General features: G+C 62.9%; 2 protein-coding genes across 4 annotated transcripts; one reads left to right on the top strand and one right to left on the bottom strand.

The window, feature by feature from the left end:
• Positions 1-2,533: 2,533 nt before the first annotated feature.
• LOC309604357 (uncharacterized protein) lies at positions 2,534-11,127 on the top strand. 3 transcript variants are annotated; one of them, XM_082339301.1, is made up of 5 exons: positions 2,534-2,629; positions 2,824-5,435; positions 7,710-7,765; positions 8,063-8,179; positions 10,455-11,127. In XM_082339301.1, the coding sequence occupies exons 2-5, from the start codon at positions 5,328-5,330 to the stop codon at positions 10,894-10,896; spliced, it is 723 nt and encodes a 240-aa protein (XP_082195427.1). In that variant the 5' UTR covers positions 2,534-2,629; positions 2,824-5,327; the 3' UTR covers positions 10,897-11,127. The 3 variants fall into 3 exon arrangements, with proteins under 3 accessions (XP_082195427.1, XP_082195428.1, XP_082195429.1); XM_082339302.1 differs by having other exon boundaries at positions 2,626-3,100; positions 3,224-5,435; XM_082339303.1 differs by lacking the exon at positions 2,534-2,629 and having other exon boundaries at positions 2,639-6,724; positions 10,455-11,119.
• A 1,843-nt stretch (positions 11,128-12,970) lies between these two features.
• On the bottom strand, positions 12,971-16,016 carry LOC309604356 (lutropin subunit beta-like). The gene is made up of 3 exons (XM_082339300.1): positions 15,846-16,016; positions 15,045-15,296; positions 12,971-13,226 (listed from the first exon to the last, which is right to left on the bottom strand). Exons 1-3 carry the CDS (start codon positions 15,858-15,860, stop codon positions 12,990-12,992), a joined length of 504 nt encoding a protein of 167 aa, XP_082195426.1. The 5' UTR covers positions 15,861-16,016; the 3' UTR covers positions 12,971-12,989.
• Between the last annotated feature and the right edge of the window lie 179 nt (positions 16,017-16,195).

The following is a 16,195-nucleotide window of genomic DNA, read 5'->3' as shown; positions in this document are numbered from 1 at the left end:
GGTTGTGCTCAATAAATGGTCTGCTGGATCCGGGAATCGGGGATCTGGGGGGGAACTGGGGATCTGGGGGGGAATTGGGGATCCGGGGGGGAACTGGGGATCCGGGGGGGAATCGGGGATCCGGGGGGGAATTGGGGATCCGGGGGGGAATTGGGGATCCAGGAGGGAATCGGGGATCTGGGGGGAATTGGGGATCCAGGAGGGAATTGGGGATCTGGGGGGGAATCGCGGATCTGGGGGGGAACCAGGGATCCAGGAGGGAACCTGGGATCCGGGGGGAATTGGGGATCCGGGAGGGAATCGGGGATCTGGGAGGGAACCGGGGATCTGGGAAGGATCTGGGGATCTGGGAAGGAACCAGGGACCTGGGAGAGAACCTGGGATCCTGGAAAGAATCTGGGATGAGAGATGGAACCCAGGATCCGGGAGGGAACCAGGGATCTGGGAGGGATCCGGGGATCCGGGAGGGGATCTGGGATCCGGGAGGGGATCTGGGAGGGATCCTGGGATCCAGGAGGGATCCTGGGATCCGGGAGGGAACCATGGATCCGGGAGGGGATCTGGGATCTGGGAGGGGATCTGGGAGGGACCTGGGGATCCGGGAGGGGATCTGGGATCCGGGAGGGGATCTCTTGGAACCGAGAGAAAAGGGCTTGGCGAGAGGCTGGGGCGGCTCCGGGAGCGGGGGGGGGTCGGGGGTGCCGGGGCGAAGGCCGGGAACCCCCGGGATCCGGGGGGGGAGGGGCCTCCCGCTGGGGAGCCGGGCCTCGGCCTGGGCCGTAACGGCCAGCTTTGGGCACAAATTCCCCAATTTGGGCAAATAGTTCCTCGATTTGGGCAAATAGTTCCTAGATTTAGGAAATTCTTCCAAGGTTTGTGCCAATAATTCCCAGATTTGGGAAATCCTTCCTCGATTTGGGCCATAACTCCTGGATTTGGGCCAATAGTTCCTCGATTTGGGCCACAACTCCTAGATTGAGGCCAATAGTTCCTCGATTTGGGCCACAACTCCTAGATTTGGGCAAATAATTCCTAGATTTGGGCCATAACTCTGGATTTGGGCCAATAATTCCTCGATTTGGGCCATAACTCCTGGATTTGGCCCAATAGTTCCTCTATTTGGGCCACAACTCCTAGATTGAGGCCAATAGTTCCTCGATTTGGGCCATAACTCCTAGATTTGGGCAAATAATTCCTAGATTTGGGCCATAACTCCTGGATTTGGGCAAATAATTCCTAGATTTGGGCCATAACTCCTGGATTTGGGCAAATAGTTCTTAGATTTGGCCCAATAGTTCCTCGATTTGGGCCATAACTCCTAGATTGGGGCCAATAGTTCCTCGATTTGGGCCATAACTCCTGGATTTGGGCCAATAGTTCCTCGATTTGGGCCACAACTCCTAGATTGAGGCCAATAGTTCCTCGATTTGGGCCATAACTCCTAGATTGGGGCCAACAGTTCCTCGATTTGGGCCATAACTCCTGGATTTGGGCCAACAGTTCCTCGATTTGGGCCATAACTCCTAGATTGGGGCCAATAGTTCCTCGATTTGGGCAATAACTCCTAGATTGGGGCCAACAGTTCCTCGATTTGGGCCATAACTCCTGGATTTGGGCCAATAGTTCCTCGATTTGGGCCATAACTCCTGGATTTGGGCCAATAGTTCCTCGATTTGGGCCACAACTCCTAGATTGAGGCCAATAGTTCCTCGATTTGGGCCATAACTCCTAGATTGGGGCCAATAGTTCCTCGATTTGGGCCACAACTCCTAGATTTGGGCAAATAATTCCTAGATTTGGGCCATAACTCCTGGATTTGGGCAAATAGTTCTTCGATTTGGCCCAATAGTTCCTCGATTTGGGCCATAACTCCTAGATTGGGGCCAATAGTTCCTCGATTTGGGCCACAACTCCTGGATTTGGGCAAATAATTCCTAGATTTGGGCCATAACTCCTAGATTGAGGCCAATAGTTCCTCGATTTGGGCCATAACTCCTAGATTTGGGCAAATAATTGCTAGATTTGGGCCATAACTCCTGGATTTGGGCAAATAGTTCTTAGATTTGGCCCAATAGTTCCTCGATTTGGGCCATAACTCCTAGATTGGGGCCAATAGTTCCTCGATTTGGGTCACAACTCCTGGATTGGGGCCAATAGTTCCTCGATTTGGGCCATAACTCCTGGATTTGGCCCAATAGTTCCTCGATTTGGGCCATAACTCCTGGATTTGGGCACATAGTTCCTCAATTTGGGCCAATAGTTCCTCGATTTGGGCCATAACTCCTGGATTTGGGCCAATAGTTCCTCGATTTGGGCCATAACTCCTGGATTTGGGCCATTAGTTCCTCGATTTGGGCCATAACTCCTGGATTTGGGCCGCGCCGGGCTAACGGTTGGACTCGATGCTCTTACAGGCCTTTCCCAACCGATTCCCAGGGCCGGGGCCGTTCCCCAACCCTTGCGCCGCTCCGACGCCATTTTAATCCCCGGCGTTGGGTTTTCCCATTCGAAACGCCCATCGCCTCCGCCTTCGTTCCTCCCCCGGGACGCGAACGAAGGCACCTTTCAAACCCACGGCTGTAAAAGAAACGTTTCTCCTGGAAAATGAACATTTATTTCGGGTAGCGAGGTAAGCGGCGACGTGGATTCGGTGCAACGCCGACCCCATGCGTTCCCCTCGGGCCTCGAACCGGTCCGTATTCCCGAGACCGGGGCCGGTAATACGGGAGTATTAAATTCAGATTGACGTTCTCTTAGCGGTCCATATTCTAAAAAAGATCTTTATCAAGGGTTCCAACCCTTTTCGTGCTTCTAATTTTCTAGGAAACCGCCTTTTCCTTGTCGGATGAGTCCCTGGCTTGAGCTCTGTTTTAACGGGAGTCGCGTTCTTCGCTCTACCTGGCTTTTTCGAGGCCCCGTACCAAATCGCCGCACCCAGTGCCGCAGCCGCGACGTCCGGCTTCGAATTCCTCCGTGGGGTTTCCTTCCGTCCGTAAGACAAATCCGGGCTTTCCGCGCTCTTCCCTGCGGAATATTTAACGGCGCCGAGTCTTCGGAGAACGTCACTCGGGCGTTTCGTTTGCGGCAAGGGATGAAATTCGTGAGTTAATTTTTTTTTTTTTTTTAATACCCAATTTTGACGTTTTTTTCATTTTCCGATTTGGGGACGTCTCCTTCCCCCCTTCCACCATTTTACAATTCTCGCTATGCCGGTATTTCACAGTCGGCGACGGTGAAAGACCCCCGCTTGCACCACGCGTTGTAGAAACCACCGAGCTCTCCCACCCTCCGTCGGTGACGGTGAAAGACCCCCGCTTGCACCACGCGCTGTAGAAACCACCGAATCTCGTACGCTCCATCGGTGACGGTGAAAGACCCCCGCTTGCACCACGCGCTGTAGAAACCACCGAACTCTCCCACCCTCCGTCGGCGATGGTGAAAGACCCCCGCTTGCACCACGCGCTGTAGAAACCACCGAACTCTCGTACGCTCCATCGGCGACGGTGAAAGACCCCCGCTTGCACCACGCGCTGTAGAAACCACCGAACTCTCGTACGCTCAGTCGGTGACGGTGAAAGACCCCCGCTTGCACCACGCGCTGTAGAAACCACCGAGCTCTCCCACCCTCCGTCGGTGACGGTGAAAGACCCCCGCTTGCACCACGCGTTGTAGAAACCACCGAGCTCTCCCACCCTCCGTCGGCGACGGTGAAAGACCCCCGCTTGCACCACGCGCTGTAGAAACCACCGAACTCTCATACGCTCCATCGGTGACGGTGAAAGACCCCCGCTTGCACCACGCGCTGTAGAAACCACCGAGCTCTCCCACCCTCCGTCGGCGACGGTGAAAGACCCCCGCTTGCACCACGCGCTGTAGAAACCACCGAGCTCTCCCACCCTCCGTCGGCGACGGTGAAAGACCCCCGCTTGCACCACGCGCTGTAGAAACCACCGAGCTCTCCCACCCTCCGTCGGTGACGGTGAAAGACCCCCGCTTGCACCACGCGCTGTAGAAACCACCGAACTCTCCCACCCTCCGTCGGCGACGGTGAAAGACCCCCGCTTGCACCACGCGTCTACGCGTAGAGACCGGACGCTTCCTAACAAGCTGCTCCCCGCCGGCGCAACTCCGGCGGAGCAAACCAAACGACCCCTCGCCGCCGGACGGTTCCCCGCCGCCCCGTGCAAATCTCTTCTGCGCCTGGCGCCGTTGAGTCGCGCTCGCCGCCGAGGCGTTGGAGGAGTCGGTGCGGCGTCGGCGGGGTTGAGCGGTCGACGGAGGAGGCGTTGACGGGGGCATCAACGGGTCGGCGCGCGCCGGAGTCCTGCTCCAGCCCTTTCTCCTCCGTCGGGAACGGCAAGGCGATCCGAGCAAGGCTTTATTCAGCTGGGTCGCCAAAAATGTTGTGCGTGTCCCCCCCCCCCAACAAAAAAACAGGGTTTTTTTAGCCGGCGCGCAAAAAAATAAAGGCGAATACCGCGGAGTCGCGATATCGATTTATTCTGCGCGGCGCTGGGCGGTACCGCCGCAAAGCCAGCGCCCCTTGGTTAACGCACAGAGAGGTTTTACGCGTTCCGATGGTGGTTTTACGTTACCGGTGGTTTTACGATTCCGCTTCTTCATCCGCGCTTCTCGCAAGCCCCGTCTCCGCTTAAAGGGGCGGCGTGATTTAAATATCGCGAGCGTGGGAGGAGGGGTCTTGGCTCGGGCCGGGGGCTTCGTTGCTGGGGTTTTTGCCGTCTTCATGAGAAGCGTTCGCTCGCGGTTCACGCGAGTCTCGCTTCGGCTTTATCGGTTTTTCTCCTGCTTATCCCGGGATTTCCTCGCTTGACTGGTTTATGGCGTTTCTGTTTCTTCTCTCAGGCCGGGTCTTGTTAACTTTTTAGAGGTTGACGAACGTCCGCTGCCTTAACGGCCTTATTTCTCCACCGTTACCGGGAGGTTGAATTTCTCCACCGCGCCGTGGATTTGTCTTCCCCTCCGAAACCTTCTTCCCACCAGAGAATCGCGGACGTCAGAAGGAATCCATGAGGATCAGTCAAGTCCAACTCACCAAGAGGCACCCGGAGCCGCGGAGGAGAGGGCAGGGAACAACGAGACGTCTCCAACAGCCGCGGCGGGCGGTGGTTGCTGAAACCAGAAGGATGTTTCGGTCGCTGGGACGCGGGGCCGGGCGTGGGATGGGTCTGTCAAGCGCCTTATCCTCCCCGGACAGACAGACGGCGGGGAGGGACCTGGCGTCGCTTCTCTCGGTTTGACTGGTTGCCCCCGCTTGAGCCGACGGGCGTCTCGACCACTCCCGGCGCTGTGACGAGAGAAGATTCCAGATGTCCCCAGACCGAAATTATAAGCGGGGACTCTCACTTTCACTTTCTCACAGGGGCTCTCTCCACCGAACCCCGCCGCGGGCAGGCCCCACGCTGGATCCAGGACTGGTGATTCCCCTCTTTCGCGCTCTCCCTTTCCCTTCTCCCGACGTTAGGAAGTCGTTAAAGCCGTTAAATTGTAGTTACGTCCCGCGCGGCCGCCCTCGGTCGTCCCTACGGCCGCGTCGGCGGGGCGGACCCAACCGAGAGCGCGCCGGCGGGCACCGAACGCCGCGCTCCCTGTTGGCGTCCGCAGAAGCTCTCCGTCGGCGCCGGCGTTTGCGCGCGGACCTTGCGCGTCGGCTCGCCCTAACCCATCCCGAGAGGATTCGGGGAGCTGAGTCGCTCTTCCCCCAGGGTGGGACGGGGATGTTTTTAATTGGCGTCACGGGCGGGATCCCCTCGGCGTCGGAAGGTCCTAAGGGGATCCCGCTTCTCCATCGGGCAAACGCGGACGGGGAGAATCGGGAAGCGACCTCTCCTCGGGTTTGAGCCAGCCGTGACCACCTGGGCAATGCCGGGAAATGCCGATGCTTGGCTGCTCCCCGCTTACGGAGGGGTTGACGGAGGACGAGGCGTTCCCTGCTCCACCCGGCATAACTCGGGCTCGCGGTTATCGACCCCGAACCGTACCGTCACCCTCGCCAAAGAGCAGAAGCGGCGAGCGGGGAAAGGGAAAGCTCCGGCGTGTGATAGGTTGGGAGCCGCGCCGACGGCGGCACGGAAGGAAGGAAAAGCGTCCGGCGAGGCAGGCAGAAGGAGAAACAATTAAGTCTTTGCGGGGCTGATTAACAGCGGAAAGCGAGAACAATTGCGGGCTGGCAAAAACAGCTAACGGCGGCGCGCGACGCCGCTCGCGCGGCTCCAGCGGCTGCGTCGGAGGGGGAGAAAATCGTCGGGGTTGAATTCGAAGAAAACGAGCGGGAGGTTTCCGACCGAACGGCTCGTAACTCCCTTTCCGCGTAGCGAACCGGGGGTTTGGAGTTGGGCAGAGCGAACCGAAAAGCCGGCATCCAACTTAAAAGACGCTCGCTCGAGGAATTGGGGAACTCGGCGAGAAATTGTTTTAGCCCGAAACCGCAAAGGAGCAGGCGATTCTGGGACCGTTAATTAAAGCGGAGACCACCGAAGAGCAAGGCGGAGGGGCTCCGTGAGTCACCCCCCGGACCGAACGACAGGCGTTTAGGCCCTCAACAACCTTTCCCGTTGAAAGACTCTGCTGATCTGGGGTCTTCCGGGCTCGCTGAAACCGCTGGCCCGTCTAAGGGATACGCTAGCCCCGAGGCCGGGGGCACGGGACCACCGAGGAGGGGGCCGCGACTTGGGGGGGGAGGTAGCCTATGAGCTGATAAATGATGGTAGGAGAATGGGTCTTGCTGGGGGGGGGGGGGGCGATAAAATCCAGAACGGCCGCGCCGAGAGCGGAAAAACGGGAAAATCGACCCCGCCTCGGGGGCAAGGAGGGAATGGGAAAGGGGATTCCCCGGGAATTAACGGCCTCCGACGGCCGTAGAGAAGCTCGCGCGAGCGTGGGAAGAGAAACGGAAAGTACCCCCTCCAAATACGACCGACGGCTGGCTGAAGATGAGCCGGCGGCGTGCCCGGGCGGCCAAGGTGGCCACCGGCGTGCTGGCTTGTGTCGGGAAGAGCGTGGCCAGCAGGGCTTGGGGAAGGGATCGTCCTGGCGAGGCTCCGAGGAGGACGCGGAGGTGGTGGAGCGCGGCCAGGGCAGGGCCGCGAAGGCGGGGAAGGGGCTGGAGCAGACGTCGTCTCCGCTTCTCCGGCTCGATAAACGAGCCGGGGGACGGCCGACGGAAGGAGGCTGACGGAAACTAATTAAGGGGCCTCGTTAATGACTTTCCCCTTTGGTCCCTTTGAAAACCACGTTGGCTTTGGGCGTCGCCGATCGCAAGGGCGTAGTCGCCGAGAAAAACCACATTGGGGTCGGCAGATGTTTTCGAAAGCTCTAAGCCGCAGTCGGAGAGCGGGAGAGGCCGCTCCTCGTCGGGTCCCGATGACGTTGGGTGTTTTGCCGACGGACGTTTTCGGACTTGATTTATCTACAGGAAGAGCGCGGGCGGACGCGAAAGGAAGGGAGCGGAGATTCGGGCTCCCCCCGTGGTTTCTGGAAGACTTTTCACAACCGGCGCCCGCGTCCCCTCCTACCAAAATCGTTCGCGTCAAACCGTGCCCTCTTTCGCCGCGAGAAGGGAGTCGGGAGAGCGAGGGATAATTCCCTGGAATCCCAGCTACGCCTGGCGTTGGGATGAGAGGAGGTTCCAAAAGTCCCCAGACCGAAATCTATAAGCAGGGACTTTCACTTTCACTTTCACTTTCTCACAGGGGCTCCCCCCCACCGAACCCCGCCGCGGGCAGGCCCCACGCTGGATCCAGGACTGGTGATTCCCCTCTTTCGCGCTCTCCCTTTCCCTTCTCCCGACGTTAGGAAGTCGTTAAAGCCGTTAAATTGTAGTTACGTCCCGCGCGGCCGCCCTCGGTCGTCCCTACGGCCGCGTCGGCGGGGGGGGACCCGACCGGGAGAGGGCCGGCGGGCACCGAACGCCGCGCTCCCTGTTGGCGTCCGCAGAAGCTCTCCGTCGGCGCCGGCGTTTGCGCGCGGACCTTGCGCGTCGGCTCGCCCTAACCCATCCCGAGAGGATTCGGGGAGCTGAGTCGCCCCCCCCCTCTTCCCCCAGGTGGGACGGGACGAAGGCACCGGAGATGAGCGGGAATTCCATGTCGAAATCCCTTCAGCGGAGCGTGGAGATCCAGATCAGCAACAAAACCAAGGACGTCACCTTGTACAACCCCAGGTAACGCCGCGAGGAGGGGGCGGGGGCGGGAGAGCCCTTGCTGGAGGGGACCCCCGGGATTCGGGCAGGAGGTCCCAGTTGGACCATCTCCCAGTGGTCGGGTGGGACCATCTCCCAGTGGTCAGGTGGGACCATCTCCTAGTGGTTGGACCATCTCCCAGTGGTTGGGTCAGACCATCTCCTGGTGGTTGGGTTGGACCATCTCCCGGTAGTTGGGTTGGACCATCTCCCAGTGCTTGGACCATCTCCTGGTGGTTGGGTTGGACCATCTCCCAGTGGTTGACCATCTCCTGGTGGTTGGGTCGGACCATCTCCCAGTGATCAGACCATCTCCTGGTGGTTGACCATCTCCCAGTAGTTGGGTCGGACCATCTCCCAGTGATCAGACCATCTCCTGGTGGTTGACCATCTCCCAGTAGTTGGGTCGGACCATCTCCCAGTGGTCGGACCATCTCCCAGTGGTTGGGTTGGACCATCTCCCAGTGATCAGACCATCTCCTGGTGGTTGACCATCTCCCAGTGGTTGGGTCGGACCATCTCCCAGTGGTTGACCATCTCCCAGTGGTTGGGTCGGACCATCTCCCAGTGATCAGACCATCTCCTGGTGGTTGACCATCTCCCAGTAGTTGGGTCGGACCATCTCCCAGTGGTCGGACCATCTCCCAGTGGTTGGGTTGGACCATCTCCCAGTGATCAGACCATCTCCTAGTGGTTGACCATCTCCCAGTGGTTGGGTCGGACCATCTCCCAGTGATCAGACCATCTCCCAGTGCTTGGACCATCTCCCAGTGGTTGGGTTGGACCATCTCCCAGTGGTCGGACCATCTCCCAGTGGTTGGGTTGGACCATCTCCCAGTGATCAGACCATCTCCCAGTGGTTGGGTTGGACCATCTCCCAGTGATCAGACCATCTCCTAGTGGTTGACCATCTCCCAGTGGTTGGGTCAGACCATCTCCCAGTGCTTGGACCATCTCCCAGTGGTTGGGTTGGACCATCTCCCAGTGATCAGACCATCTCCCAGTGCTTGGACCATCTCCCAGTGGTTGGGTTGGACCATCTCCCAGTGATCAGACCATCTCCTGGTGGTTGGACCATCTCCCAACGTTTGGACTATCTCCCAGTGATCCGATCATCTCCCAGTGGTTGGACCACCTCCCGGTTGTTGGGTTGGACCATCTCCTGGTGGTTGGACCATCTCCCAATGATCTGATCGTCTCCCAGCGGCCAGACCATCTCAGGGTGGTTGGGTGGGACCATCTCCCAGTGACAGGACCACCTCCCAGTGGTTGGGTGGGACCATCTCCCAGTGGTCGGACCATCTCCCAGTGACAGGACCACCTCCCAGTGACAGGACCATCTCCCGGTGGTTGGGTTGGACCATCTCTCAATGGTCGGACCATCTCCCAGTGACAGGACCACCTCCCAGTGACAGGACCACCTCCCAGTGGTTGGGTGGGACCATCTCCCGGTGGTTGGGCCACCTCCCAGTGGTTGGGTGGGACCATCTCCTGGTGGTCGGACCATCTCCCAGTGACAGGACCATCTCCCAGTGGTTGGGTGGGACCATCTCCCGGTGGTTGGACCATCTCCCAGTGACAGGACCATCTCCTGGTGGTCAGGTTGGACCATCTCCCGGTGGTCGGACCACCTCCCAGTGACAGGACCCATCTCCCGGTGGTTGGGTTGGACCATCTCTCAATGGTCGGATCATCTCCCAGTGACAGGACCACCTCCCAGTGGTTGGGTGGGACCATCTCCCAGTGGTCGGACCATCTCCCAGTGACAGGACCACCTCCCAGTGACAGGACCATCTCCCGGTGGTTGGGTTGGACCATCTCTCAATGGTCGGACCATCTCCCAGTGACAGGACCACCTCCCAGTGACAGGACCACCTCCCAGTGGTTGGGTGGGACCATCTCCCGGTGGTTGGGCCACCTCCCAGTTGTTGGGTGGGACCATCTCCTGGTGGTCGGACCATCTCCCAGTGACAGGACCATCTCCCAGTGGTTGGGTGGGACCATCTCCCGGTGGTGGGACCATCTCCCGGTGGTCGGACCACCTCCCAGTGACAGGACCCATCTCCCGGTGGTTGGGTTGGACCATCTCTCAATGGTCGGATCATCTCCCAGTGACAGGACCACCTCCCAGTGGTTGGGTGGGACCATCTCCCGGTGGTGGGACCATCTCCCGGTGGTCGGACCACCTCCCAGTGACAGGACCACCTCCCCTGTGCGCCCCCATCCCCTTCCCTCCTCCCCTGCGCTCTCCTTCCAGGAGCTACTGCTTCAGCGGCTACAGCCTCACGCCGCCCACCCCCAGCGTCCCACCGGGTGCCACGGAGAGCTGCCAGTTCACCAACTCGGCTAACCATTTTCGGGGGTCTGTGGGGCTCCTGGTGTACGAGGCGGACACCTTCACCTTGGCCATCCTCTTCTCCAACCCCTTCGACTACAACATCTACTACATGGAGCTCGCCATGGAGATCTCCCTGCACAAAGCCCACCTCGGCCCCTTGGAGGACCTCTACACCAGGATGTACAGCGGTCATCCCGCCGGCACCGGCAGGGACACCATGTTCCACCGAGTCAAGATCAGCGCGTGCCAGGAGCCCGTCAGGGTCGCCGCCGGCCACGTGAAGGTGATGGCCACCATGTCCAACGCTAAAACTTCAATCGTCAAAGTCGTCTTGGAGAATCAAGATTGTCCCACCCCCTAAATCCAGAGGAGGCACCACCCAGCGTCACCTGGAGGACGGACGGACGTCGTCCGTCTTGCCGTAGGCGCCAGGCGGAAGCTCCTCCCCTCAATAAAAGGTTGAGCAAAGCCACCCCCGTGCCGTGTTGTCCTCGGGCAGGAGCAGAAGCAGCCCAGGTAGGATGGAAGATGACGCTTTCACCTCCCGGTTTTAGCAGCTCGGAGGCCGCCCCGCGGAGCGGTGAGGAAGAGGAGCGGGGTTGAAGGTCCTGGGGACGCAGGTGGGGGGGGTTGTGCCGCGCCTGGGGCTTCCTGGGATGCAATTCCTGGTGGGAACCCAGGAACCCCGGAGTCCCCGAGCCTCTGGTGGCCCGGCCGGGCCCTTCCATGGACCTTCCCGGGGGGGTGGAGGCTCGCCCATGCTTGGGAGCTGCTGGCGGGGCTCCAGGGTTGGGGGGCTCCAAGTTTGGGGGTCCCCAGAAGTGTTTCAGCAGGTCCCCAAGGTGGGGGGGTCCCCAAGGTTGGGGGCTTCAAGGTTGGGGGTCCCCAAGGTTGGGGACCTCTAAGGTTGGGGGGTCCCCAGGAGTGTTGCAGGGGATCTCCAAGGTTGGGGGTCACCCAAGGTTGGGGTCTTCAAGGTTGGGGGTCCCCAAGGTAGGATGTCCCCAAGGTTGGGAGTCCCCAAGGTTGGAATCCTCAAGGTAGGGGGTCTCCAAGGTTGGGGTCCCCCAAGGTTGGGGGTCTCCATGTTTGGGGGTCCCCAGGAGTGTTGCCAGGGATCTTCAAGGTTGGGGGTCCCCAAGGTTGGGAGTCCCTAAGCTCAGTGGTCCCCAAGGTTGGGATCCCCAAGGTAGGGGGTCTCCAAGGTTGGGGGTCACCCAAGGTTGGGGTCTTCAAGGTTGGGGGTCCCCAAGGTTGAGATCCCCAAGGTAGGGGGTCTCCAAGGTTGAGGTCACCCAAGGTTGGGGTCTCCAAGGTTGGGGTCCCCCAAGGTTGGGGGGTCTCCATGTCTGGGGGTCCCCAGAAGTGTTTCAGGGGTTCTTCAAGGTTGGGGGTCCCCAAGGTTGGGGTCTTCAAGGTTAGGGGTCCCCAAGGTTGGGGACCTCTAAGGTTGGGGGGTCCCCAGAAGTGTTTCAGGGGATCTTCAAGGTTGGGGGTCCCCAAGGTTGGGAGTCCCTAAGCTCAGTGGTCCCCAAGGTTGGGATCCCCAAGGTAGGGGGTCTCCAAGGTTGGGGTCACCCAAGGTTGGGGTCTTCAAGGTTGGGGGTCCCCAAGGTTGAGATCCCCAAGGTAGGGGGTCTCCAAGGTTGAGGTCACCCAAGGTTGGGGTCTCCAAGGTTGGGGTCACCCAAGGTTGGGGGGTCTCCATGTTTGGGGGTCCCCAGAAGTGTTTCAGGGGATCTTCAAGGTTGGGGGTCCCCAAGGTTGGGGTCTTCAAGGTTAGGGGTCCCCAAGGTTGGGGACCTCTAAGGTTGGGGGGTCCCCAGAAGTGTTTCAGGGGTTCTTCAAGGTTGGGGGTCCCCAAGGTTGGGAGTCCCTAAGCTCAGTGGTCCCCAAGGTTGGGATCCTCAAGGTAGGGGGTCTCCAAGGTTGGGGTCACCCAAGGTTGGGGGTCTCCATGTTTGGGGGTCCCCAGGAGTGTTGCCGGGGATCTTCAAGGTTGGGGGTCCCCAAGGTTGGGGTCTTCAAGGTTGGGGGGTCCCCAGGAGTGTTGCTGGGGATCTTCAAGGTTTGGGGTCCCCAAGGTTCGGGTCTTCAAGGTTGGGGGGTCCCCAAGATTGGGGTCTTCAAGGTTGGGGGTCTCCATGTTTGGGGGTCCCCAGGAGTGTTGCAGGGGATCTCCAAGGCTGGGGGTCCCCCAAGGTTGGGGGTCTCCAAGGTTGAGGGTCTCCAAGATTGGGGTCTCCAAGGTTGGGGGTCCCCAAGGTTGGGATGCCAAGGTCGGGGCTCCCCAAGGTTGGGGTCCGTAGGTTGGGAGCCTCCAGGTTGGGGGGCCCCAAGGTCAGGGGCCCCCAGGAGTGTTTCAGCGGGTCCCCAAGGTTGGGGTCCCCAAGTTTGGGGGTCACCCCCCCCCCCCAAAGCCAAGAGGCACCGTCAAGAGCTGCCGGGGGGCCTTTATTGCCCCCCGAACCCCCCCGGGGCGCCGCAGAAGGCGGGGCCCAATCCGGCGACGGTGCAGTCGGCGGTGGCCATGGGGCAGCGGCCGCAGCGGCAGCCGAGGGCCACCGGGACGGTGACGCCGGGGTCGGTGCCGGGGGGGCAGCCCCCCAGCACCCACCGCTCGTAGCGCACCCCGAAATAGGTACAGGCGGCCTGAGGCGGGGCGCCCAGGGGGCTGCGGTACACCGGCTCCTGGGGGGCAGGGGGCACCTCAGCCCGCTGCCCCCGCACCCCAAAAAACACCCCCCGCACCCCAAACACCCCCCAGAGCCCCCCAAAACCCCCCTGCACCCCCAAACACCCCCCCGCACCCCAAAAAACACCCCCCGCACCCCAAACACCCCCCAGAGCCCCCCAAAACCCCCCAGCACCCCCAAACACCCCCGCACCCCAAAACCCACCGCACCCCAAACACCCCCCCGCACCCCAAAAAACACCCCCCGCACCCCAAATACCCCCCAGCACCCCAAATACCCCCCGCACCCCAAAAAACACCCCCCGCACCCCAAATACCCCCCAGCACCCCCAAATACCCCCCGCACCCCAAACACCCCCGCACCCCCAAATACCCCCTGTACCCCCAAACACCCCCCAGCACCCCAAAACCCCCCAGCACCCCCAAACACCCCCCAGCACCCCAAATACCCCCTGCACCCCCAAATACCCCCAGCACCCCCAAACACCCCCCCAGCACCCCAACACCCCCCCAGCACCCCAATACCCCCAGACCCCCCCAGCACCCCGATACTCCCAAGCACCCCGGCACCCCCAGACCCCCCCAGCACCCAAACACCCCCCAGCCCCCCAAATCCCCCTGGTTTGGCCCCCAAATCTCCCTCCCCACCCTTTGTGTCCCCCTGAGCAGATGGGGGCCCCGTGCCCCCCCCACCCCCCCTGTGCCCCCCCCCGTCCCCCCCCGTCCCCACGTCCCCCCCCAACCCCCCCGCCCCCCAACCCCCCCCCGTCCCCCCCATGTCCCCCCATGTCCCCCCATGTCCCCCCGTCCCCCCTGTCCCCCCCACACCCCCTGTCCCCCCCATGTCCCCCCACGTCCCCATGTCCCCATGTCCCCCCTGTCCCCCCAAACCCCCCACGTCCCCCTGTCGCCCCCTGTCCCCCCCAAACCCCCCGTCCCCCCATGTCCCCCTGTCCCCTGTCCCCCCCCACACCCCGTGTCCCCCCATGTCCCCCCAAACCCCCCGTCCCCCCCTCCCCCCGTTCCCCCCACACCCCGTGTCCCCCCCCATGTCCCCCCAAACCCCCTGTCCCCCCACGTCCCCACGTCCCCCCCACACCCCCTGTCCCCCCCATGTCCCCCCACGTCCCCATGTCCCCACGTCCCCCCTGTCCCCCCAAACCCCCCATGTCCCCCTGTCGCCCCCTGTCCCTCCCAAACCCCCTGCTCCCCGTCCCCCCCACGTCCCCCATGTCCCCCAAAACCCCCTGTCCCCCCCCCTGTCCCCCCATGTCCCCACGTCCCCACGTCCCCCCCATGTCCCCCCAAACCCCCCCGTCCCCCCATGTCCCCCCTGTCCCTCCAAACCCCCTGTCCCCCCCTCCCCCCGTCCCCCCCACGTCCCCCTGTCCCCCCATGTCCCCCCAAACCCCCCACGTCCCCCTGTCGCCCCCTGTCCCCCCCGAACCCCCTGTCCCCCCCACGTCCCCCTGTCCCCCCCATGTCCCCCCACGTCCCCCTGTCCCCCCCATGTCCCCCCTGTCCCTCCAAACCCCCTGTCCCCCCCTCCCCCCGTCCCCCCCACGTCCCCACGTCCCCCCCATGTCCCCCCAAACCCCCCACGTCCCCCCCATGTCCCCCCTGTCCCCCCAAACCCCCCATGTCCCCCCATGTCCCCATGTCCCCCCATGTCCCCATGTCCCCCCTGTCCCCCTGTCCCCATGTCCCCATGTCCCCATGTCCCCCCTGTCCCCCCAAACCCCCCATCCCCCCCATGTCCCCCCTGTCCCCCTGTCCCCCCCCGGCCCCCCCGGCCCCCCCGCCCGCGCACCCACCCGGGTGCGGCAGTAGCCCCCGCAGGCCGTGGTGGTCACGGCCAGGCACTGGGGACACTCGTCCTTCTCCAGGGCCACCGTCACGTTGATGGGGCGACACGGGGGGCGCCCGGGGCCCCCCCCAGCCATGGGGCCCCCCCCAGCCATGGGGCCCCCCACAACCATGGGGCCCCCCACTGCTATGGGGTCCCCGACGGCTATGGGGGTCCCCAAGATCATGGGGGTCCCCATCAGCGTCACCAGCACCAGCACCTGTGGGAAACGGGGGGCAGCTCGGGGGGGTCCTGCCCCACTGCTGGGGGTCCCCATCACCCCCCCGCCCCACAGCTGCCCCATGGGGGGGTCCCCACGGCTGGGGGTCCCCACGGCCCCCCCTGCCCCACAGCTGCCCCACGGCTGGGGGTCCCCATCACCCCCCCGCCCCACAGCTGCCCCATGGGGGGGTCCCCACGGCTGGGGGTCCCCACGGCCCCCCCTGCCCCACAGCTGCCCCATGGCTGGGGGTCCCCATGGCCCCCCCCTGCCCCACAGCTGCCCCACGGCTGGGGGTCCCCATGGCCCCCCCTGCCCCACAGTTGGGGGTCCCCACGGCTGGGGGTCCCCATCACCCCCTTGCCCCACAGCTGCCCCACAGTTGGGGGTCCCCACGGCTGGGGGTCCCCACGGCTGGGGGTCCCCATGGCCCCCCCCCGCCCCACAGTTGGGGGTCCCCACGGCTGGGGGTCCCCACGGCCCCCCCCCCCCCACAGTTGGGGGTCCCCACGGCCCCCCCCCGCCCCACACCTTCCCTCCCGCACTCACCTGCGCACCCCCCATGCTGCCGTGGGGCCGGCACCTCTCGGGGTGGGGGGGTCCCCTTTATCCCCCACCCCCACCCCCGGCCGCCCCCCCCCCCCCCCCCCAAGGCTGCCTGGGGGAGGGGCACAAGGCCGCCGAGGGGACCCTGGCGTCCGGGCCCCGTTGCTTGGCGACCCCCCCCCTCCCCCCCCCCCGAAATGTCCTTCGTGCCCCCGCCTGTCCCTGAGTCCCCCGGGGGTGGGGGAGGGGCTAGGGTGCTCTCCCCTCCCCCCCCGGGTATCCCATAACCCCCCGGGGCAGCGCATGACCCCCCCCCACCCCGGGGTGGGGGCTATTTATAGCCCTTAAGGGGG

This window comes from Platalea leucorodia, assembly GCF_965183815.1.
Source record: "Platalea leucorodia genome assembly, contig: HAP1_HAP1_SCAFFOLD_681, whole genome shotgun sequence".
In the NCBI taxonomy this organism is placed as follows: domain Eukaryota; kingdom Metazoa; phylum Chordata; class Aves; order Pelecaniformes; family Threskiornithidae; genus Platalea; species Platalea leucorodia.
The sequence above is the reverse complement of the archived record's forward strand: the minus strand, read 5'-3'. Positions and strand labels throughout refer to the sequence as shown.